This window comes from Rhipicephalus sanguineus, chromosome 4 (genome assembly GCF_013339695.2).
Source record: "Rhipicephalus sanguineus isolate Rsan-2018 chromosome 4, BIME_Rsan_1.4, whole genome shotgun sequence".
Classification (NCBI taxonomy): Eukaryota; Metazoa; Arthropoda; class Arachnida; order Ixodida; family Ixodidae; genus Rhipicephalus; species Rhipicephalus sanguineus.
This window is the reverse complement of record NC_051179.1, coordinates 130,287,644-130,313,779: the sequence shown is the minus strand read 5'-3', so window position 1 is coordinate 130,313,779 and position 26,136 is coordinate 130,287,644. Positions and strand designations below refer to the sequence as shown.

General features: G+C 46.2%; 1 protein-coding gene across 9 annotated transcripts in view; it reads right to left on the bottom strand.

The window, feature by feature from the left end:
• Window positions 1-2,572: 2,572 nt before the first annotated feature.
• Window positions 2,573-26,136, bottom strand: part of LOC119390679 (gastrula zinc finger protein XlCGF8.2DB-like) — a 170,833-nt gene continuing 147,269 nt past the window's right edge. For 3 of the 9 annotated variants that reach the window (XM_049415101.1, XM_049415095.1, XM_049415102.1), the window contains exon 4: window positions 2,573-7,770. In XM_049415101.1, the coding sequence (XP_049271058.1) occupies window positions 6,779-7,770 (992 nt within the window). In that variant the 3' untranslated portion in view covers window positions 2,573-6,778. Of the gene's footprint in view, window positions 7,771-10,716; window positions 10,940-11,018; window positions 11,085-14,881; window positions 15,204-26,136 lie in introns of those variants that run through there. The other 6 variants (XM_049415103.1, XM_037658349.2, XM_049415104.1 and 3 more) reach the window with 4 other exon arrangements.

Sequence of the window (26,136 nt, the reverse complement as noted above, 5' to 3'; positions counted from 1 at the left end):
CACGGCACGCTGAACCCTCCACCGGCTCGCTGCAGCCGCATTGTATCACTGCGCGCGCTTGTTTAATCGGCCTCTTGAAGAATTAAATGAGAACCTGTCTCTTAAGCAATAGTCGTGACGAAAGTGTGCTTCCGATAGAACAAAGTGACAAATATATTTTTTGAGACGCTTTGATGAATACAAACGGAACTGCTTCGAAAAAGTGAGTATACCAACTGGCGACTGAGCGGTTACCTCGCTGTCGCCGCTTCGGCTGTCCGTAACACGGCCGGAGGTGTATTAAGCGCATATAATGTAAGCAGCATAAAGTGTAGACGAGAATTTATTTCGTAATTGTCGTTTTCCTCGACGGTACTGTACCTGCGCATGCGTGAGTATTGATTCTTCAATGTATAAATATGTGGGATGCGGGTTCAAATAAATCATTGGTTCAAAGTTAGCGCCTGTGTACGTGTTATCCCTTCTTGATAAATCTGCGCTAAACACTTCAAATAATTGTGACCTTGAGCTCAAAGAATGCAGCCAAGAACAAATGTGGTACCCGCCACGGTGGTCTAGTAGTTATGGTGCTCGACTGCAGACCCACAGGTCGCGGGATCGAATCCCGGTCGCGGCGGCCGCATTTTCGATGGAAGCGAAAATGCTTGAGGCCCGTGTACTTAGATTTAGGGCACGTTAAAGAACACCAGGTGGTCGATATTTTCGGAGCCCTCCACTACGGCGTCTCTCATAATCAAATCGTAGTTTTGAGACGTTAAACCCCAACAATTATTACTGTTATATATTATTAAGAAGGAAATCGGTGGCTTACTTGAATTGGGCGAAATGAGTGGGCCCGAAGGCTTTCTGTGCGAATGCCGCTGTCAGACACGTGCGCACGCACATACATACGCACACGACACAGGCGCACATATGCCCATACACACGCGATACAGACACGCTCCATATGACTTGCAACACGGGAGCGCGTGGACTCCCGAGTTCAAAAATGGCGCGTGGCTACAACTTACCTGAGTTTCCACAACTAAATTATATTTTCTTATGTGGGATTATCCCGAAGTTAGATGAAGAGTGCTTACTTGTGGAAGTAAGGAATAGTGGAAGCCATGGGTGATATTAAAGCTTGTGAGGCACGGGCTCCCATGTTGCAAGTCACATTGATCGCGACTGTACATACACACACACATACACACACGATACAGGCACGCACATACCTTCACACGCGGTACATACACACGCGATACAGACACGCACGCACATACATACACATACGATGCAGGCATTCACGCGCACTACACACGTGATACAGGCACACACGCACAAACATACACACGTGATACAGGTACGCACGCACATACATACACACGCGCGAATACACACAAACGCACGCGCATACATACGTGCGTACACGCATATACACACGCGCCAATACAGACATCACAAACGCGCGCAGGCGGATACATGCACACACGTGTGCGCACACAAAGACGCACACACGCAAACCCGTGCTCTCACGCACATACAAACGCAGGCGCACACATGCACACATACACCTGCACACACCCGTATACACACGCCTGGAAGGTAGACGCCTGGAGGGTTCATGGCATGCGTGAGCAACTGCAAGCGCGCTAAGTTTCCTTGCGCTCGCTCCTCGTGAAGTCAGAGCCACCTGACTGGGAGTTATCGCGCGTCGCAGCCATTCAGCGCTGCGGATGCGCCGGCTCCGCGAAAGAAAGGGTGAAAAAAAGAGGAGGCTGACGGTGCGGTGAGGGTGTGGCGGCGTGGATAAAAGAGCGCCGTACTTTCCAACATCAAAGGGCTTGAAGTCCCAAGACCCTGTAGCGCACTCCTTCGGGCGGTGAAGAAAACCGGAGAGAACGCAACTTCAAGAGAATAAAGACGGCACTTGGCAGTGGCACGTGAAGCTGCGGCTCGCGCACCCTGCTGGCGTTGATTCTGGTCACGGTGTAAGATATATACTGTGATTTTGGTTCGGCCGTCTCATTTCTTCCCTCCTGTGGCATAAACCTACAAAAGCCAAAGTGTTCCCACTAGATCACGCCACCATGAGCCAAGCGGCGCTCTTTTTCCCTGACCGACTGGCCACAAGTGACGCGGCACTATACAACCCAAAAATCGAAAACTAGCTTGGGTTTCCAGCGATACGACGCAAATGCAGCGTGGGCAATGACCAGCACGGCCTGTGTCTCGTGCATTAGACCCAACGCTGCCTGCGTTGGATCCAAGTCGCAAACGCTGCTGCTCCACGGAACACCAGAACAGCCTACCCAAAGCAGCTGCTAGCGGAACGACGTCTTTTAAAGCTATTTAAAGCGCGCCCTTCGCGCCATCTCGCGGGTGATAGTGAACACGCTGAAGCCCTCCGAACTCTGCGTACCACCAGCGGTGAATGGTGTACATACATAGCTCGCCGCTAGTATCCTGAAGCACATATGGCACGTGGCGCAATCGTGTAAGGCAGCGCGCTGCGACGCGAGGGGTCGCAGGTTACATTCCCCAGTCGCACCCTTCGGAAAAAATTTCTTTTGAATTATTTTTATTTGTGGCTTTTATGTATATATACACACATATATGGGACATGATAGTGACGGCAAAAACCCGCCGAGAGAGTCCATATTGCAATTAAAAGACAGAGCTTGGTCCCAACACTTGTGAAACCTCTGTCCTTTCTTTTTTTTTTTTCTGTGGCGTGCAGTGCCTCTTGGGCCAACCTCTCTAGGCGATCACAGCCTTCATGAAACTGAAAAGACGATGTTTCAGCTCTGTTTTCAGGCACGGGGCTCTATGGCTGTTGCACCTTGCGGCTAAATTCGGGTGCTGTGGCGCAGTACGGTGCTGATAAACGAGTTTGGTGCGACAGGGGTGGTTCGGTGCAGGATGGCGCAGGTAAATAAGTTTGGCGCGCAATGACGTGAATGGCGCAGCTGTTCCACCCCTGCATTCTTGCGGGCCATGAGCCTTAACAAATCTTTGTAAATAGTGTAATTTATGTGTGTGCACGTGTGTGTGTGACTTTAGTATATGGTTAAGTGTTTATCAGTGTATATATCATAATCATCACCAAGCACCTGGAGTCGTATGCCAGGCGAATAGCCAGGCTAACATTTCATTCAAGTATTTCTTTCTCTCTCTCCAATACTGATTATCTAGAAGATAAGCGTGACGGCTTTTAGTACCCAGCTTGTCCATACATCTCCAAGTGGAGCAAGCATGGACAGTCAAAGTGTTGCGCATGCTTGTACAACCACCTCTAACCCCTGCCCTATGCACGGCAACAGAGGTGCACTCGTCTATGGATTCGACAGCACCCTGAGAACTGTGACGAGTGAATGCGACCTAAGCCACTTCTTCTGCGAAGGCCACCGATGTCCAAACACCCCCACCACAAAATCGTTGAAAATCCCTTTACTCTCATATTATTTCATTCTAATTTCTCACCAATATGCGCTGTTTTCTCTTACGGGCTAACAAAAGGTGCATCCACCTTTTACTTAATTTGATTAATAAACACTTCTCCTACAGCTAGCATAAAGGAGGAGAGGCCACTTCAGCATCATACTCGCTCAACATCCACCACTGCATTCACTTTTAATAACCATAGCTATGATAAAGCCTTCAGAGGGTCTGCTTTGTATTCTGGAGGTGTCGGTTAAAATTCCCAGTGGCCGCTCATCACTCCTTCTACTGGAAAGTCACCCCGATCTGGTGCTCGATGGTGTGAATACACAAAAAGTAGAGGTTTAGGATATTTCTGGAAGCCATATGAGAGCACGGCACAGTGTCACTGGGTGGAGCAGTGAAGGATGACCGAGAAAATAAGCAGCCACCTTGTCGAGAAATGTGTACCTGCAACTCTGAGCACCGGGCTGGAGTACCTTCTCTACCGATTAGAAAAATGGTGGCAGTGGGAATAGACCCTAAAACCTTCAAGGAGCTGGCCTCTCCTTTCCCCTCTTTTCTACTACTCCTCTTCCCTACCACAAACTACAATTTATAGCGCAACAGTTGAAAGTAAATAAATCTTTAGAAGACAAGAACACAGTGCACGGGGCGAGCGCTAAACATCAACTGACTTTATTTCAGAAAAAAAAACACGGAAAGTAGACCCCTTAAGTGTGCCGCTGCTGCATTGCTACTCAAGCATCGAATCAAAAAAAGCTGTACTTGCTATTGAACAAATAGATAGAAGCAGGGGCGTAGGCAGAAATTTTTTATGGGGGGGGCGGGGGCTCCTAGATCTGAATTGGGGGCGTGCAGGCAGATGTGGTCCAGTGCCATTTTGGGCTCTGTATGCTATGGCAGAAAAAAATTTAAGGGGGGGGGGGGAAGCATGGGCCCGGTGTACCACCCCCTGGCTATGCCACTGGATAGAAGTATCGCTAATACACAAGTTTGTAAAAAGTATTGTGAAACTATGTCTGGAGTCGACTCTGGCAAAGATATGCATCATGCACATGATGCAGGCCAGCTTTCAAGTACAATTATAGAGGCTACGGGCAGCCGGCTACCCGTGCATCGTCCTTGGTGCAATCACCCAAAACATTTTGAAGAAGATGAGAGGCACAAAGCCGCAAAGCACCAGCGATGCAGAACGAGTGAGGTGGGGACCTGAAGTGGCACCGTATACATTAATATGTTGGCCCGCAACGTTAAGATGGTTGCCAGCAAACACGGCGTGCCAGTCGCACTCTCTGCTCCTCGAAAGCTGGGCGGCTTGTGCGCACGCGTATGCCAAGAAAAGCAGGGATGCGAAAAGAAACATGCCAGGCCATAGTACGTACAGTGCGCCATCGACGTCATGTATGCCACACCACTATCATGTCGGAAGACATACATAGATCAAACTGAGAGATATATTAATGACCGTGCGCAGGAATATGAGTTATCCTTGAAAAATAATAGCAATGCGCATTCGCCCGTCCATCACGCAGCTTGGAAACGTGCACCACGGCTTCGCGAGATTAAGACACTGGGCAGAAGTGCTTACACCTTGAGAAGAGATTTGCTGGAAGCCTATCATATCAAGAACAAGGGCACGGTGTGTATTAGCGATACTTCTATCTATTTGTTCAATAGAGAGTACAGCTTTTTTTATTTGATGCTTAATTAGTGATGCAGCGGTGGCACGCATGCGCTCAAGGGGTCTACTTTCCGTGTTTTTTTTTTTCTGAAATAAAGTCAGTTGATGTTTAGCACTTGCCCTGTGCACTGTGTTTTTTTCTTAAGATTTCTTTCCCCTCAGCTTTTGCGCTAAAAAATGTATGTGATAAAACACCAACTCGACCAACAGAAAGCTTTATTCCCTAACACAAATGCGTTCTACTCTCCCTTGTGAATTGCTGAAGTAAGCGTTGTTCCTAATCCCACCTTCACTGTCACCTCTAATTAATGAACTTCGCACTTCCAGCCACACCTCCACTTCTTCAAAGGCCAACTCCAGTGATTTTTCAGGGTCATTAGATCTCAATAAAATTCACCGGGTACGTTCCTTTGCATGTTTCCGTCATTTATACCAAATTACAGATTGGAGAGATACGCAGACTCTTTACAAATGAATTTTATAGATTGCCCCAACTCTCCCAACTGGCTTCCCACAATTATTGGCAACATTGTGTGCGTGACGTCATTTACGGCAAAACGACGGAAGTGACGGAATCAAAGTGCCAGTGCACTACATCGTCTGCTGTCCACAAGGCAGCGATCGCATGTGTTTGGCCAACGCTTCCTTGGTTCGGCGTACGAATTTCAGTTCCCTGTGGGCCTGCGTGCGATGGGTGGCAAGTGGTGTTGTGTTGTGGCTGCACACCATTCCCCGTACGATTACCTGAACAGTCACGCAACACTTGCAGCTAAAGATTACCTTTCGTCTCGATATTAGACTGTTTTAGCTAGCAGTGCCGGTTTGCCGCACGTACACTGTGGTAATACCGTACCGGCTGAAGAGTGCACCTGCGTAAACATTGTCGTACAGAAACATTTACCGTAACGTAAACAAGGTCCACCGTGACCGGGCCTATCCGTGTACCATAAGCGGCGCATCGAGCGAAAGGTTGTTCGTACTTGGCTTATATTTATTTTGATCGACCTCACCGGCGCGTTGTCAAACGCCGATATCCACAAACGTATGTACTCTTCCCAGTGCATTGCTAAAAAGTTTTAGTTAGTCCGCAAACTTCGACGTTAGCACTTCACCCCGATCACAGCAGCCACAAAATTCAGCCTGCTTCAGCCACCTGGACAGGTGGCGCCATCTGGAATTGGAATCTGCAACCAGGCATGCACATGGCTAAACAGGTATGTTTTACTTCATCATAGAGGAATGGCTTTTGTAATTGGCCTCCAAATGCGTCTTAATCGCAGCTGTCATTGTGCGAAAGCTTCGAGGAGCATATGCACGCGGCAACGTCAGTCACAGACTTGGTACGGCTGTCGCGGCGTGGTCACCTTTCTGCTGAGCGTCTGCTTTTCGCCGCTCTCGCAGCTTTCATACTCCCCGCTGGAGGAACCGCATGCCTTGCGCAATTTCCGGTTTTTAACAAGTTTTACGTCACGCGAAGACAGACTGCTTGGTTGGATTTCGGTTTCGGTGTTGCGCTTTTTTTTATTATTTCAAATTATTGTGCAATTTGTTACGTATTTCTACTATCGGGCCCGTGACAGGAGCCTCTAAGCAACACAGAAGCACCATTACTTTGACATGGTCAAAAAATCACCGGAGTTGGCCTTTAAGAGAAAGCCTGTAGGCCCCACACATTTATGGCATCTTGTTTGCATGACGACGGGACATGTGTTTCGCGAGGTGGGAGTTCTGTGAAAAAGATGCATTGCAGTGAAAACAGGAGAAGGGGCGTTCTCCTGTATGCGTGCGGATGTGTACCGCGAGGTGGTTCTTTCGGAAAAATGATGCAGTGCAGTGGACACACGAGAAGGGACGCTCTCCTGTGTGACTGCGCATGTGCTCAACGAGGTAAGCTTTCGTCAAAAAGGACGCATTGCATTGGACACAGGGAAAGGGACGCTCTCCTGTGTGCTTGGTGATGTGTCTCACGAGTTGGTTCTTCTGCACAAAGGATGCATTGCAGTGCGCACAGGAGAAAGGACGCTCTCCTGTGTGAGTGCGCATGTGCTCAACAAGGTGGCATTTCATCCCAAACGATGCATTGCAGTGGACACAGGAAAAGGGACGCTCTCCTGTGTGAATGCGCATGTGTCTCACGAGGGTGCCCTTCATCGAAAAGGATGCATCGCAGTGGACACAGGAAAAGGGACGCTCTCCAGTGTGAGAGCGCATGTGTTCATAGAGGGCGTACTTCCGCAAAAACGATGCATTGCAGTGAGCACAGGGGAAAGGACGCTCTCCTGTGTGAAGGAGCATGTGCTTGACAAAGTGTCTTTTCATCACAAACGAAGCATTGCAGTGGACACAGGAAAAGGGACGCTCTTTTGTGTGTGTGCGGAAGTGTTTCATGAGGTCGTTTTTCTGCAAAAAGGATGCACTGCAGTGAATGCAGGGGAAGGGAAGCTTTCCTGCATGGGTGTGCAAGTGAGTCATCAGATTGTAGTTTTGAGTGAAGGCAGAAGGACACAAGTGGCACTGTAAGGGGAGCTCGCCCATGTGTTTCCGAAGGTGTCTGTTCATAGTTGACTTGTCCAGGGTCACATAGGTGCACTGCTGGCAGGAATGCAGCCGACCTCGTACAGACACCGATGAAGAAGACTGCTCCAGGGATGCAAACGACAAAGAACCTGCAAAGAAATCGAGAGCACACAAAGCCAATGTGAATTATGTGTCATACACTACATGAAACTGGACTGCAGCAGCAGCCAATACACAATAGCTGCTCCACACCTAAGTGAAGTAGATGATCACCTTGTCTCACCTACATTAAAGCTACTTTTATGGCAAGAGTACGCCATTTCAGCAAATCTCTTACGACAATTGTCATCTTGTCGCATATGAATGCTATGCTTAAAGAGGCACTGCAACACTTTTCAAACATGGTCACAAAACGCTGTGGATTGGTAGTCGAGGCTCCGGAGAACATGTCAGCCAAACATTATAGTGCAGCACACGGCCTGGAATTTACAATGAATTATTAAACTCAGCCAGAAATCACAGGCTCTTCTCTTGACAAGTGATGCCAAAAATGCAAAATGGCCGCGTCATAAACACAAGTCCACGGTCTTTTTGCTCATTTTAGCATTGTGAGCTGCACATCGGCCGCCGCGGGATGCCACAGCGCGACCTCACTGCATATTGAAAGTAAGCCACACGCTCGAAGAAACAAAAAGAAAAGGAAGTGCTCAAGGTCATGACGCACGCTGACGACGTCTGTCTTCCTCCTATGCGTAGATTTCAGCGCGTTCACTGGTACGAAAGAAGACAAAGTGCTTAAAGCGTGTGACAAATTCCTGTGACTCCGTTCTTACTTGGCGGAGTCTAAAAAATTTCGACGCAGTCGATTTGGGAGGCAATGAACTCCTTTAAAGAAGTAATTCTATGATTACTTGGAAAAGAGTTGCAGGCCCCATTATAACAAGGAAACGCCAGGTGGCGAAAGAATGAATTTGATTTGGATGTCCTTCCGACGCTATATCTAAAAAGCCACATTCCTTTGAATGGGTGACAATAAACACTAACCCATTAAACTGTTTACTGTAGTTTTTTCTTTTTCGCATACAAGTATCCATTGAAAACTGTACATCAATAGAACCAGTTCATATCCCAAGACATGAAGCATATGAAATAAAATGAGAAAATGTGAAGAAAGCAAAAAGAACATTTACATGGGTCAGAGAGACACGTCTGTTTTTGGTGGTCTTAACTACAAGCACAATTATGTGCATTACACTAGCAACAAATTCTCTATATTACTAGCGCAGTTTACAGATTTCCCAGTAAAGTATCTATACTGCTTAAATGAAAGCCCCAAATAATGTTTCTGTCACTCAAACGGCCGCACATGAGTAGCTATTCCACTTTATCACTACAATACATAACTCATCATACTCAGTTAAGATGATCGTTATACAACCGAAAATAGCTTGGAAGGCCGTCTTGACATACCTATAGTCAAACAATGTTGGATACACTACACTGAAGAATGCACTCAATTAAGTAAGAGCACTAAGTGGATCTTTAAGCATGATCCACCAGGAAGGGTAAAGGGCAATACGATTGATAAAATTAAGAAAGGTGTAGCATTCAATGATGTAATATAGCCACATTTAAGTGACTTTACCAAGAAATCTTTTCTGGCTTAATGCCACTGCAATGAGAAAAAAGTCAGTTTAATCAGGGTTTGTACAGAATATTTGGAAGAAAATTCAGAGAGTGTCAGCATACTTCAGTCCCTCGCAAAACTTAGGAAATGAGTTTTGATAAGGGCCCATACTGGGGCCCTTATGAAATAAGGTTATGGGCTGGCTTTCAGGTTATCAGCCCTGTTATTTAGGATAAGAAACCAACTTGAGAAAAAAATTGTGCACGACGCAGCACGGAATGAAGTAAAAATGATAGGACTAACATTCAGAGGTCAGAGAACGGCAGAATGGCTAGGGAGCAAACAGGGGTAGCAGATATCTCAGTTGATGACAAACAAAAGAAATGGATCTGGGCTGGCCACATAATGCATAGGACCGACAACTGCGATGGGAAATGCGGTCGAGGCAGGCAGATGGATGGAGTGCCGAAAACAAGAAGTTCGCGGCGATAAAATGGACTCAGCTCACACAGGACAGGATCAACTGGAGATCACTGGGAGAGGCCTTCATCCTGTAGTGGATTAAAACAGGCTGAGAATGATGATGAGGTTAAAGGAGTACTGACATGAATATTAAAATTTTTCAGGTTGTTGCTCTAAATGAAAGCACGGGTGTCGAGAACCCTAAAAAGAGTGTCGTGGTGCCTGGGGATGCATTGCATACATTTTTAATACCGCTTCTTTCAACCAGCAGTTTCGGTTTCGGTTTCGAGAGGGTGGCTTCATAGTGACGTGTCAAGTCTGCCCGTGGCGTCACGGGCAGACTGCAACCCACGAAATATGCACCTGCTGTCCTTTGCTGTCAGTCGAACGTGGTTCATGATGAGTGAACTGTCGTCCAGTGCCTCCGACAGCGATTTCTGTGATTTAGGCTGCATGCAGGACCCAGACTTCGCAAACCAAGTGAGCTGACTTGAAACGTCATAGGGCTCTCCATGCGGTGAAGCTGCCTTGCAGATGCTGGGAGATGAAAACTTTAAAATCAAACTGAAATATTTATACGTGTTTCCCGGATGCGGTGTGGGGAGAGCGTTAACACTACATGCCAAGGAAACCAAAAACGTCCGTTTTGCTGCACTTCAAAATCGTGTCAGTACTCCTTTAAGAATGAGTGAGCATAACGACCGGTGTAAGAGTGAGGAGGAGGAAAAGGAGGAGGTGAGATGGTAAACCACAGCATAGCCTTGCATAGCAAGGGGTCTGAAAAAGAAGTGAGGGTGATGCAAAGGAGGAGAGAGGGCAATACAGAAAGGGTTGAAAAGACATAAAAGAAAGAAGATAAATAAAAATCAAGAAAGAACTCACTCTGCGTTCGCCAAGTGGGGGGGGGGGGGGGAGGCTTGCTTGCCGGCTCCGCTGTTGACTCTAATTTCACAAGCATGGAACTAGCTTCAATTTTTTTTACCTTACGACAAATAGGGAGCCATACCTGAAGAAAGAGCTTGAAGCTCCGTTTGAGTCGCACTTGTTGACAGAGTTTTCATTTCATTTGCTTGTGATGCTTCATGGCGGGTTAGCAGCAGCACTTGAACACATTTATCTGTGACATGCCCCGGCTCACATGTCGGCTCTCGTGATGTTTCTCCAGCTTTCCCCGACTCGCGATGCAGACCCGGCGCTGCCTCACGTTCTGGCTCTGCTGTGAAGTTAGCCTGAAATAAATCGGCTTATGTTGTTGTGAGTGATCGCACTAAAGATTACTGCTGAGGAAAGAAATGAAAGCCCGCTTACATGATCTGTTTCGCTACAATGACTTGGTCTTGCCGTGTGCCTGACGGTTGCGTCTCCAAAGAGGAACTGTCCAAGAAAGTGAAACGTGATATGAAAAGATGAGTTACTGGCATATACACAACCAAACAGGAACTTATGGGAATTATTATATTAAATACTTGTCATACGTTTAAAAAAAAACTGGTGAAACTGCTGATTAATGCTACAGTATAATCGTTTTAATAAAGTTTTAATGACGCATTACATAGCTTTGTCTTTTAGCGGCACAAGTACTGAGTAACACTCTTGCTTCTCTTCCAAGCATGTCCGATCAAGCATTTCTGATTTTCCAAATATTCATAAAAAGTCTGCTGAAAATTAAAATTCCATGGTTCTTCTTCACATTAAAAGTTGCATTCGATTTATATGATACCAGAGCAGAACTTAACATCAGACAAGGGCCAGTTAACTGTCAGTATAATTAAGGACACTTCAGCTTCCTGAAACATTGTGAGCAGCTGGAGTAGTAAGGAAAGCGAAGCTAGTTGGTATGAATGCCTTGTGGAATAGCGCAAGAAATACAGGGACAAAAGCAAGAGAGACAACACAGGCACTAACTTTCAACTGACGTCTATTTTCGGAAAGACAACATGCAAACATACATCTGGTCATGTGCAATGACTCCATCCTACAGCAAAATATAATCACCTAGTTCCTTATCCGACAAGGCTAAAACAGGTGGCTTATGCGCTTATCTCTTGACCTTGCTATGGAAAAAGCTTCGGCTACCTCTCCAGCTGCATGATCGCCGTTTTGAATTATTATGCATATATATCAAAACAAGGTGCATATTCGCACTCTGCACAATAAAGGGACAGGCGGCTACATGGTCTCCATTTAAGGAAGAATGATGTTCACGGAGTCAAACATTTACGCAACTTCCCGATTGTCCAACAACATGCGGTCGCTTGACATTGGCAGTTGATATACAATTCCTCTCTTGTTACATTTGATAAACTGAGTGGTATGGCGCATGTCACCTTGTCCAGCCAAGTTATTACACCCTTTACTATACATTCGCTCAACAGCAGGGCACATACAGCTAAGTTTCCTTCCCGTGGAACAGATTACTTTCACATTGTATTTTCTACCAATCTTTTTTAAGCGATGTGAGAGGCCATGGACAAATGGGATTGTCAGCTGCGATTGTTACGCCGCCTGGGGGAGGAGATCTCAACCAGATGCTTCTTTCTATGTGGTCTCTGAGATTCGCTTCGGCAAACTGGTACGACATAGATGGTCCTGGTTCAACTTGAGAGTTACATTAAACGATGCAAGAAGTCATGTGATCCAAGATTATGACTTGATGACGTCATTATGATGTCACAGATCGCCAAAACTGGTGAGGTCATTGTGACTTCCTCACACGAAATCGTCGCATGGTCAAAGATGTGCCAATAGAAGTGGGGGGGGGGGGGTTGAATGCAACGACTGAGGAAAAAAAAACAAAGTGTTATAAGCGGAGGGTTATGTGTACTGGAATAGATGCTCCTCTCCACACAGATAATAATTTTTCAATTTTTCAAGTGGCACATACCCTGACCATCATGCAAATCACACTTTACTGCAAAGCCTTTACATTGGCTCAGCCAAAGCATTCCCTTTGGACAAAATCCACATAGTTTGCATAGAATCGAGTAATGAAAAATTTACTTCATTTGTTGGCAACGAAGTATTCACCTGACAAGTTGCCACATTCAGCGTTTTAATTTATTTCTGAATCCTTGCTGGGTCTTAATAAGCATTGGTGGAACACCCTGAGCGGTGAAAGGCTACTGAGTTGTGTGCATTTATTCTATATGCATGCATTTGCTAGACGAGAGTTGCTGTATATTATTTTGTGGTGCAGTATGGGAAGCTGAAGTAGAGAGCCAAGTCGTGCTACTTGGTTGACATTCATCGTAAACACTTCTTTTCTCCTCCATCCACTCTTTTTCTTCTCTTCTTGTGTCCATGTTTCAGAGCGCAGTAAAAAAAAGCATTTGCAAAGTATTGGAAGCTGTATGGAGATTCTCAAATGAGCTACAATGGGCATATGGGCAAACTGATTTGCCAGATCACATGTTGAGGTAAGGCTGCCCAGACAGCTTCAGTGCCTTTCCACAAGAAGGTATTCTGTATAAGCTAAAGAGGCATGTTTGATGTGGAAAGAAAGTCATTGGAAGAAGTGTGCAAACGCATTCATGAGCTCATGGTTAAGTGTGGGCTATGCAACGTAAATGTAGTTCAACCTCCATCAGGTGCTGTACTCAAGCCCACCCATGAAGATAGTCCACTGCTTTCGCCCTTGCAAATGTGCTCAATAACGCACTGTTGTATTCTCAAGTTCCACCCTTGGTAACAGCGCAGCACATAATTATTGTATACTTTTGTTATATAATAATAATTGTTAGGGTTTAACGTCCCAAAAGCACGATATGATTATCAGACGCCGTAGTAGAGGGGTCTGGAAATTTTGACCACATGGGGTTCTTTAACGTGCACCTAAATCTAAGTACACGGGCCTCTAGCATTTTCGCCTACATCGAAAATGCGGCCGCCGTGGCCGGGATTCGATCCCGCAACCTGCGGGTCAGCAGTCGAGCACCTTAACCACTAGACCACCGTGGCAGGTATTGTATACGTTCTTATTCTAGCATAATGCATAATACTGGTTACAAACTTTGTCTTGGACTATAATGGTCAAAGTGTTTTGATCGGCCAAAAATTCGAAGCAGCGAGAAATCTATTGGTTAAGTCAATGATGTCATCCAAACTTGACACTGCTGTTGCTCAAGAACTGCCTAAACTCGCAGCATGGCCAGTGAGCGAAGCACGTTGTAAGTGCGTAACGTTCCTCCCCCCTCCCACCTGCTCGCCTAATGCACATGCTGTGCTGCCCATACTTCATTTAGGGACTAACTAGTATATTTTCGTGTTTCTTTAGCATAGTTTCTGCGAGAATTTGGCTATAGCTCTACAGCTGCAGTTAAGCACGGAAGTTTATAGGTTTGAAAATGAAGTTGCTGTTCTGCAGTTACATTATGTGAACAGGATCAGAAATTTGTTGAGCGCCAACATTTTTATCCTATTTTCTTGTAGTATGACTACAAATATTTCATAGGATACAGTAGTTATGGAAGTGATAGATCTCATATAGCAGGCGCTGATAGTGCGAGCGGTCGACGCTTGCGCGATGTATTTAAAAAAGCTGGAAGGTGTACCCGTCATCATAGGCGTGCGCAGGGTTCCCCATCAGGGGGGAGGGTCAGAGGCTCATAGCAGCGCCTTCCCTCCCCCCCCCCCCCACCCTACTAAGTCAATGTATAAGACAGATTTTGCGCCCCCCCCCCCCTGCCCTCTTAGGTGGTGACTAGAAGGGTCAATGTACGGGGCAGATTTCGCGCCCCCCTCTTAGGTGATTAGGGGAAGCGCACGCACCCCCCCCCCCCCCCCCATCCCCTGTGCGCGCGCCTATGCAGCTGTCATCAAAATTCTGTCTCTCCTATGTGCTGTATGCAAGAGCTTGGCAAGTTATCCTGCTTCACGGAGTGGAATGGATCATGACTTTTTGTGCATGTTACCGTATCCTCGAGAATGCTGCTATCGGCTCCTGCGATTCATTCCGTTCGCAAACGAAGATAGACGGCACCACACCTGGCCTTAGTCGAGCAGCTTTCACCGGAATTCACGTTGTACGCATTAGCCATAACTCTGACTGTCACGAAAATGTTTCGAGCAAAGAACAGTGGTCTCGAAGGCTTCAAATTGCTTCGTTTCATAGCAATCATCCACTGAACAGCTTTTTTTTTTTCTCACGATAGAAGTCGTGAAACACTACTTACATCGTCTCGTCCGCCCGTGCTCGTACAGCCGTACGCCGAACAAAAGGCAGGCATTGGGTCCGGCAGCTCTTCTTAGAAGCGCGTACCATCAACGTAGGGTGGGTACGCTGGTTATTTAGAATAAGAAGGAACCCTGCCGCGGAAAGCCTGCGCACGGTGATGGTGCGAGCGCCCGTGCCGCGTCTTTTCGAGGTAAGAGGGTGTTGAGGCGAGCTCGTTGGTACAGGTCCATTAGAATACACAACGCGTTATGAAACACATACACATAGGGCAAGAACAAGGGATGCCCAGCGTAAACAAACCACCGATTTGCGTATCGTGGGCGCCGCCATCTTAACTTCAAAACGAACGAAAACAAACAATCACCAGAAACGCGCAAAGACCACGTGAGCGCTAATTGCGGGCAACGAGACTGCTTGCCTAGCCTAGTGTGCCGAGCGGGCCGGCTGAGCGGAAAGTGTTTGCGATACAGCCGGCAGATGGCGCGGCTGCCAGCAGGCGACATTTGTTCGCGTGAGCCTGTACAGTATTCTAGTTCACTGTCAGGGGCTGCGCCAGCGGGGGGGTACGGGGGGGTATTTGCCGCCCCCCTCCCCGAATATTCTCGCCTGCCTACCCCCCCCCTTGCCCCCCAAGATCAAAGATAGTCATAACGCAACTCATAAGTTCCCCCCCCCCAGCTGCCTCCCTTGAAGGGACTCGCTTGTATCGTCGTGGCTGTCGAGGGGCTCCGCGCATCCTCAGCAGGTCACCTGTAGCACTGGCAGTGCACTGCGGCGTCCATTCGACAAGTGCTGGTGTTAACTTTTGGCAAATAGGGGATGGATGGATACATAGCTTGCATTGATGTCACCGTGGCCGACGTCTTGGGGTCCCAGCGGATTGAGAGACTCCGTGAGCTTTTGTTCGAACGCGCCGAGCAAGAAACGGTGATGGCTCGCCATCAGATAAGTGCCGGTGGCCCCAAGCATCTTTCACACCAAAACCCTCGCGTTCCTTTGTGTTCCCCCTTGGCGCTGCTGGCGAACAAAATAAAGCGGGGAGAGCACAAAAGAACGCGGGGACTGAACGACTGGGTGTCCTCCTCTGCACTGACACACTCTAATGAGATAAAAAAGTCACGGTGGCCGCCATGTTGGGGCTCTAGCGCTGAGAACCTGTCTGTGACGTCACATGCAAGGCATGTATAGATGGATGGATGGTAGTTACTGTATATGCTACCTTTAGGTAGCATATACAAAAGGTAGCATATACAGTAACTCTAATGGATGGATGGATGGATGGATGCTATGAGCGTCCCCTTTAAAACGGGGCGGTGACATGTCTGCCACCAGGCTCGAAATAAAAAAAAAAAAAAGCTTCCTTGTTTCATGTTGGCCTAATACCTTATCTACATTGATTAAATCTATGTTATTATACCAAAAAAATATAAATTCACGGTCCATCTCTCTGCCTCTTAAGGCAGAATGACCTTATTTTTCCGCCATTATTTATTTTTGTTCTTTATCTCTACTTTTCTGCCACCAATACTCTAACCGTCTCTTACTTATTTCTATCGCGGACGTGTTCAGCTTTCCATTGTTGTCCCTAAAACCCAAGGCTTCATGTAGACTCGTGCCCACACGTATACCTGGGTGAATATCGCCACATTCAATCAGTACATGTTCCATCGTTTCCTTAGTTCCCCCGCAGCATGTACATTGTTCTTCTTCGTTACTAAATCTCGCTTTATAACTACGCGTTCTAAGGCAGCCCGACCTTGCTTCAAACAGTAAAGCGCTTCCCCTTGAATTATCATAAAACCTTTCCCTCCTTATTTCGTTTTTTCCTTTTCGGTAGTTACTCAGAGCCGGCTTCTTTTCCATCGCTGTCATCCAATAAGTCCTCTCCGCCTCTCTGACCTTCCGCTTAATGCTCCTTGTTGCCATATCGCCCGCACTGCCAGCCGTATATTTACTGGTGAGCCTCCTAGTTCTTTTTCTCCACTGCGTGTCAACGCTTTTTCTATACAAATACCTGAAAACCTTCTCTGCCCATCTACTCTCCTTCATTTTCCTCAGCCTCTCTTCGAATCTCATTTTGCTCTGCGCTTCCCTCACTTCAAAGCCTGTCCATCCCATATCACCCTTTACCGCCTCATTTGTCGTCTTCCCGTGAGCGCCCAACGCGAGGCGGCCCACTGTCCTTTGATTTACATCCATTCCTGATTGCACCTCTGACTTCATGCACACCACTGAGTTCCCAAATGTAAGCCCCGGAACCATCACACCCTTCCACAGCCCTCGAAGCACCTCGTACCTATTGTATCCCCATAAAGCTCTGTGCTTCATAATTGCAGCATTCCTCTTTCCCTTTGCTACCGATGCTTTCTCTTGTACCTCCATATATCTATCCCCCTCATTTACCCATACTCCGAGGTACTTGTACTCGCTTACCCTCGGTATTTTTTGGCCCTGTATAAAGACCGTATGGTCTCCGTGATCATTGAATACCATCAATCCACATTTTGTTGCACTAAATCCTAGTCCTAGAGCCTCACACTCCCTTCCGCATATATCTGCCAGTCGCTGTATATCATCTTGACTGTCCGCAAATAAGACAATATCATCAGCATAAAATAGACCTGGAAGCTTCTGCTCAACCATCGCTCCGACCTGTTTGTGTGACAAATTAAATCCAATGTTGCTACCTTCTAGCGCTTTTTCCATCCTCGCCATGTACAGCATGAATAACAGCGGGGACAAAGGGCATCCCTGTCTCAGCCCCTTGCTAATTTCAACGCTGTCCTTGCTACTTATTCCTTCCCATTCTATACAAACTGTATTTCCTCGGTATATTTCCCTCAAAAGCTGTACACAGTCGTCACCTATGCCCACTTCCTTCAATATATCCCACAAAATTTCCTGATTAACGTTGTCATACGCCCCGGTGATATCTAGATAAGCTACGTATAAGGGCCTGTTTTCTATTTTAGATATTTCTATACACTGGGTAAGAACAAACAGATTATCGTCTAACCGCCTGTCGATTCGAAATCCATTCTGAAGTTCTCCCAAAATATCATTTTGTTCTACCCACGCTTCTATTTTTAATTTTACTGCCTGCATCGCCAACCTGTATAGCACCGATGTAATTGTTAGCGGTCTATACGAGCGAATGTTATCCTTTTCTCCCTTGCCTTTATAGATTAAGATCATTCTACTGGATGGTTGCTATGAGCGCCCCCTTTATAACGGGGCGGTGACAAGTGTGCCGCCAGGCTCGACCAATAAAAAAAAAGTTTTCCTTTTATTTTTCATGTTGGCCTAATATATTCACAGCCCAGTTCTCTGCTCTTTTCGGCAGAATGTCCTTATTTTCCCACCACTTACTATTGTCCTTTCTCTCTAATTTTCTCCCACCAATACTCTAACCGTCTCTTACTTATTTCTATCGCGAGCGTGTTCGGCTTTTCATTGTTGTCCCTAAAACCCAAGGCTTCATGTAGGCTCGCGCCCAACGTACACCTGGGTGGATATCTCCACATTCAATCAGAACATGCTCCGCCGTTTCCTTATCTTCCCCGCAGCATGTGCGTTGTTCTTCTTTACTGAATCTCGCTTTATAACTACGTGTTCTAAGGCAACCCGATCTCGCTTCAAACAGTAAAGCGCTTCCCCTTGAATTATCGTAAAATGCCTCCCTCCTTATTTCATTTTTGCCCTTTCGGTAGTTACTCAGAGCCGGTTTTTCCTCCATAGCTGCCGTCCAGTAAATTAACGCTCTTTTTTACATTAAATTAACGCTCTTTGTTGACATATGGCTTACACTACCAGCCGTATATTTACTAGTGAGCCTCCTAGTTGTTTTTCTCCACTGTCTGTCAACGCTGATATCTGCACAAACCACGGAACACCATATGCGTGCGCACAAGGGGGGCTATAATCACCTAAGCGGGGGGGGGGGCACAGTATCTTCCCCGTACATTGACCCTTCTAGTCATATAAGAAAATCAGCCCCATACATTGACTTAGTAGGATGGGGGGCGCTGCGATGAACCTTTGCCTAAGGTCCCGGACCTTACCTTTGCCCCCCCCCCCCCCCCCCCCTGATGGAGAACCCTGCGCACGCCTATGCGGAACACCTCTGCCAATCTACTCTCCTTCATATTCCTTAGCCTCTCTTCGAAATTCATTTTGCTCTGAGCTTCCCTCGCCTCAAAACTTGTCCCATATCACCCTTTACAGCCTAATTTGTCGTCTTCCTGTGAGCACCCAACGGGAGACGTCCTACAGTCCTTCGATTTAGATCCATTCCGGATTGCACCTCTGCCCGCATGCACACCACTGAGTTCCCAAAAGTAAGCCCCGAAACTATTACACCTTTCCACAGACCTCGAAGCACCTCGTACCTATTGTATCCCCACAACGCTCTGTGCTTCATTATTGCAGTGCAGCATTCCTCTTTCCTTTTGCTGCCGAGGTTTTTTCCTGTACCTCCATGTACCTGTGACCCTCATTTACCCATATTCCGAGGTACTTGCATTCGCTCACCCTCGGCATTTCCTGGCCCTGTATTAACATCGCCTGGTCACAAGGATCATTGAATATACCATCAGTCCACATATTGTTACACTAAATGCTAGTCCTAGAGCCTCACCCTCCCTTCCACATATATCAGCCAGCCGCTGTCATCTCGAATGTCAGCAAATAAGACAATATCGACAGCATAAAATAAGCCTTGAAGGAAAGAAGGAAAAACTATTGGGCCAGTGAGTTTGGGCACTTTACGGGCTCTGGACCACCGCACGGCCATCACTTGAGCTTATGTGTCCAGACCACGCAGGGCCAGGGCACTGGCACCCCGGTTCACGCAGCCAAGCTGTGCGTCCAGATCCTGCGACGCAAGGAGGGCTTCCCATTCCTCCCATGTTCTGATGGCGGGCTGCCCCTGCGGGGGAGGATCGGCGGGGCAGCCAAAGAGAATCTCTACAGAGAGTACACTCCGGAGAAATGGGGTGGAAGTGGGATAGGACTTGGGGGGTGGGAAGAGTTCGGGTCTGGAGTCGCCTCCAAATGATTTGTTGCGAGTGGGAAAGACGGAGGTGGGGAGGGGGTAGAGGCGACGGGCAAGGCGTGCTTGTTGGGCGAGTTCAGAGAACGTGTGTGAGGCCTGCGTGTGTGGGGTCATTGTGTGAGAACGTGTGTGAGGTCATTGAGGCCTGCTTGATGTGCTGTACGTGGCGCTAGTCATTAGCTAAAGAAATAGTGATGTTAGAGTGAATCAAAGAAGCGTCCTATATGTAGGACTCTGGGCATATATGGGTTAAAGATTCACGGTGACTCTCTGGTGGGTCACTGCGCTCTAGGAGAGTTACCTGACCCTCTAGGAAGAGTGGAAGGACTCTTATCGGAAGGATCACGTTACCACTTATAGGGAGTCAGACAACTCTTGCCGGTAACACTCCTACGGGGGTCAAGCGACCTACACCGAAGCGTCAATTAAGCGACTCCACAACTATTTTAAGCTACTCATGTCACCCTTGCTCTACTTTTGCGCGACTACTGTTGAAAATAGTGAAATATTCATTTTAAGCAAGTCCGATAATATTTACCGAGGCGAAAACAGCGCGTAGACGATAACGGACAGACACAAGAAAAGGCACAACACAGGCGCTGTTCTACCAGCCCGTGTGTTGTACCTTTTCTTGTGTCTGTCCGTTCTCGCCTCTACGCGCTGTTTTCGCCTCGGTACGGACAACCAACTAGCTCGAAACGTGTCATTCCAATAATACTTGCCGTTCTGCCGAGCGACTGCAAAAAAAAGTTCAATGTTAGCATTATTTTAATAAAACTCGTCAAAACAACACACCTTTCGCAGCAAAGTAATATATAAAGCGCGAAGAGGTGGTCTGTGATTTCCAATTAAGAAGTTTAGGTATGCCTCATTTACCTGCTTGTATGAGTATAGCCAACTAAAATGTGTGACTGATGTGCATATAGTATCATATGCTGCAAAATAAACTGCAGAAATCGGCATCCTGTTTCAACCTTTATTCCTTATGATTAAGAATAAATCAAAAGGTGGTGACGGCTGGAGGCATCAGACTTGTGACTTGCTAAGCATCGCTCCTGTTCAGCGTGAGCACCATAAAAACTGTATCTGAAAAGCAGAAGGTGATATTATGATGATAAAATGAAATTTCAGTAAATGTTTGCAAAATCTACCCAATAAGTAGCTCACACGGACATAATGAAGGCTCACAACAACACAACAAATGCAAACAGACATGGTAAGGAACCAAGTTTTTTGCCGTTATCGTGTAAAACACAGCTTGCAAATAGTAGCTTTTGTAACACGTAACTTGGCGACAAATTTGCAGCACAAGATCATGTGAGCCTCTTTTAAACAAGAAACGAAATTGGTTTAAACTCCTTTGCGTGAGTGCCACTCACCTCTTTTCCTACGCCGTCTTGTCCAACCCAAGGAAATGTAGGACCGACTGCCTCGTTCGGTTGACAGGGCGAACGCCGCTGTTGATTTTTCCATCACGAGCGGTGAGGCGCCAGACCAGGGCGGCACCTTCGTTTCCCCAAGTGTGGCTGTCAACTGGAGTGAAGAGGCGGGGGAAGTGATCCGGGATTCTGAGAATAACCAAAACATACACACTGCTTTATCTGTATTTAAAACCACCCTTTGTTCAACAGACCGTTACTGTACACACATCTGACACGAGTGTTTCGTGCGAAATAATTTCCCAACGAAAACAAATTTTCACGTAAAAGGCAGCGGGAACATCGTTTTGCAATAGGCACTGGCTATGCACGAATGAAAGCACTTCTTTTCTGAGAAATCGCTTCAAAATTTGGTTTCAGAAGAAGCACGGCATTGCGCCAGCATATTCCGACACCCAAGCACATGCTCCGGCACTCAGGGGCACGCCGTGAGCGGTTACTGACCGCATGTCTTACAAACATAACCCATCCTTAAATACTCAGCAAACACATTCGAGTACGAGCGCCCGAACGACACCCAGCGCGCGCGGACGCCGTTTATGTCGAGATCAGACATGTCATATGCTAGAATTAGCGCACATAACTCCCACAATCACGTACACTCACTTGATTCTGTTATAGCGTCATCGCAGATGTTGGCAAACCACGAAAACAGCAAACAGAAACGAAGAGAAAAAGTGCACGGCGGCGGCCGCAACAACGCGCACCGTCGAAAGTCTCTAGCTTTTTCGCCTTACGGGCGAGGCGTGTCCTACTTAAGTGACTAATGCGTACGTGCTCGAAGCATCCTACTATATCTGCACCTCAAACTACCGTCTTTAAGCAAAAAAAAAAAAACCATAATATATAGTGCGTCTAAGCGTTCTGTAGACGGGCTTTTTTTTTTTTTCCCGTTCCCACGCGCGGAAGCACGTTGCAAGTTGATGGAAATGTTATGAAGTAGACTAAAGCGCATCTCAAAACGACATCTTGCACCTTCAGCATGCAGTGCAGACACAATGTGCGATCAGCAAAAAATGACCGTTGATAATTGTTTGCATCGCTCATTTTATGGGAGTTTGTACAGCAACGCGCATAACGGTGTCAACCTGTTAACTGACAGCTTTAGTTGGGCATCCGCAACAGCCCCGCGGACGCATGGCTGCTGTTGGAAATGGCTGGCAAATAACTTTCACAGAGCTGCTACAGACGCCCAGCTAAAGCTGTATAACTAGTACCTACGAAAGCAGTACACTCACCGTTAACGGGCGCACGTTGTCCGTGTCCGCAGCTCCCTGAATATCCCGCCCTCCAAGCGTAACTTCGAGTACAGAGCCTGGTGTCAACGCCACTGAAGATGCGCATTTTTGTTCGAACACAAAACTGCACGACAGCCAACTGACGCAACCCGCGCAACCGACGCAACGCATTCCAAAAGACCGAGCAGACTGAAAGAGGAGGCCGAGGCGCGGAGCCAGCCCGGTGGCTCCGTCGGCGAGCGAGGCGAGCCACTGCGCCAGAACGGCGCCGAACGGCAAACGCGCGATACGTATTTCGTATACGACGGCGCCTTCATCACGGAAGCCAATCGAAACGCACTTCAGGAGAGTCACACGACTCCAGCGCTACAGCCGAAATGCTAACTCTCTTCATCTACCTTCCAAAAGGGGTCAAATGGACACCCGAAGAGAGATGACTAATAACAGATTTCGAATGAAGATTATGGACAGTAATAAATAGACTAACATGGTAATCCTTTTGTTTCATTTATGTAATCGAACACAGCAGAGCAGACATCCCTGTGGCTATACCCTAACAAAGTGCCGCCAAATAATAAAATTTCTGGAACATTCATTGCTAAACCTAACTTCTTAAATGTGGCTACAAGGTATCTTTTTCTCTGATTAGAGTAGCGGCGACAGAATAAAAAGAAATGCTCTATTGTTTCAATTTCATTGCAAAACATGCATAACGAGGACGCCTTGAGTCCAGCTTTATTTAGGTAATAATTCAATTGCGGAATTCTACATCGTAATCTGGTGTATGAAACTTCTAACTGGCGAGATAAACACCACTGTTTATTCCAGCAATATCTTAGATGTGCGAAGTCTTTAAATTTATCCAATGAGAATTTGCCTATTTCGCTTTGCAAACAAGCATTTCTGAATCTCAGTGCTGTCGCGTAAGCCGTATCTGGTAAAATTGGGATGAGGGGTCCACTCAGGGCGATTGCGGCTAATGAGTCCGCCATTTCGTTCAAAGATAATCCGCGGTGGCCTGGTACCCATAGCAACTGAACTTTTTGTAAGTTTGCCGGTATTAGGTGACTAAACAAACGAATGAGAATTAAATTTGTTGTCGCAGAAAGTGCAGTACATACTGAGAGAGAATCTGTAATTATCACTGCTGTTGATTCACTCGAGGGAAGTTTGCGTAATGCTAGAACAATTGCCAATAATTCTGCAATGAATATAGGAGTATAATCTGGGAGTCGAACCGAAAAACACCAGTCAAGAAAAGGAGAGAAGATGCCAACCCCAGCCTTTTCCTTTGATACTGATGCATCAGTCGCAATTATATTACTTATTTTCAGGTGAGCTACATAATCTTCTAACTGGTTATTTAGATACCGAAATTGCATTTGTTTCGCATTAGAAGGAAAAATATCGTGAAACTGTATGTGAATATTTGAATTAGGATTACCTGTTGAGCCAATATGTTTAATTTTTACATTCAGTGGTTCTAGCAACGCTTGTACAAATATAATCTGTGAGGTGTGTAGTCGCGACCAATGTTTTTCAAAGAATAAACTTGGTTCTTTTATGAAAACGTAAAATGATCGCCTCTGAGGCGAATCGTATATCTTTAGGAATGTTTGAACAGTAAGTAATTTGAATCTATTTAACAAAGAAGGTAGTCGCGCCTCCATATACAACACATTGTTAGCAACAAACTTTGGAGGTCCAAGGCACAACCACATAGCTTCCCTTTCCAATAGTACAAGGGGTCTCATTTTATAAGTTGCGCTGCCAGAAAATAAAACACACCCGAATTCCAAGATAGGCCGCAAATACATTTTATAAATCATTATCAGCGTATCTCTTCGCAATCCCGTTCTACGGTTACCAAGCTTCCGCAGCCATCCCATTGCGCGTGTTGCCTTACAGTAGACTTCTTCAATATGACTTCGTCAGTTTAATGTTTTATTATATATGATGCCCAAATATTTAAGGGAATCTACCTGAGGAATGAGCTCCTGACTATAAATCAGCGAGATGTTGACAGGCTCCTTAAAAGAGAACGCAAGAGAGTCACGCGGCCGTGACCTTATTTTGACTCTTTTTTTTCTTAGAGTATAAAATAGAAAATATATTTTCTATTTTCTATATTTCTATACATTGACTGAGAACAAACAGGTTATCGTCTAAGCACCTGTCGACTCGAAATCCATTCTGAAGTTCCCCCAAAATATCGTTATGTTCTGCCCACGTTTCTATTTTCATATTTACTGCTTGCAGTGGTCTACATAGGAGCGAATCTTATCCTTTTCTCCCTTGGCTTTATAGATTAAGTTCATTCTACTTTTTCGCCAACTGTCCGGTATTTGCCTGTCTTGTAAGCATTTTTCTACGGCTTTCAGCAGTGCTTCTTTAGTGTTATGTCCTAGTTCGTTAATGAGGCTCACGGGAACCCCATCTAAACCCGCGGCAGTGCGCTTTGGAAATTTTCCTTCGGCCTTTTTCTAGTTGAAATTCTCCAGCACTAGCTCTTCCTCGGTTGCTCTCTCCGCCACACTTTTACTCACCGGGGCAATCTCATGGACGCTCTTTTTAAACGAATCGGCTGTTACCTTTCGGATGAAACCATAGCGCCTCGTACCCTTCCAATTTTCCTCCTTCATCTACAATATGTTGTTGCATTGTGACAGACTTCCTACCTAGCGCCCCTTTATGTGGCTCCAAAATATCCTAGGCGCGGCCTCCTTTTATTTCTTAAATCTCTGTCACCCAGCGTTCACTTTCATCTTTAATTTTTGCCTCGACCAATTTCTGTACAATGGATTTTTTCTCTGAATATATTTCCCATAATATTGTTGACTTCGTCATGTGGCCGCTTCTCCTTTTTTGCCCCTCTATGCTCCCGTGATGCTTCACGTCGCTTCTCTATCGCTTCCCGGACTTCCTTGTTACACCAACATTTTGGCTTCCTCTTTCCTTTCCAGCTAAGTTTTCTTTTCTTTCCCTATCTTTTTCGCCATTAGATGTAACAGCTCACTATACCCCCAGTCCTTGCCAGGTAGTAGTAGTAGTAGTATCCTCTACTGCATGGCTCATACCCACTCTGGGGGATTGGCCAAGAAGTCACCCTATGAAAAAAAAAAAGATGTTTAAGTATTTTGAGTATTGAATGCTGATGCCAATAAAAAAATAAATAATAATAGTAATAAATATACAAAAAAAACGTACGCATCAATGAAAGAGTGCAATAATAGTTTTTCAAACATTCAGATCACACACTTTAATCGTTGTCCCGAATAGGAATTAGAATAAAAATAATAATGTAAAGAGGTTTATTGGGCGAGCCGAACGAACGGGTGGTAGCTCGGAAAAGTACGCAGGTAGAACAAGATGGTGGTGTTCCAACGCCGATCTCGTGCCTTTCTCTCGCGATGATGATAGCTGAGCCCGCGTCTTCAATGTCTTCCTTTCTTCATTATAATTTCCCCCGTCGAGAAAGATGAAGCCACCTTGGCGATCTAACAGGTGGGAACAAGCGGGTCGA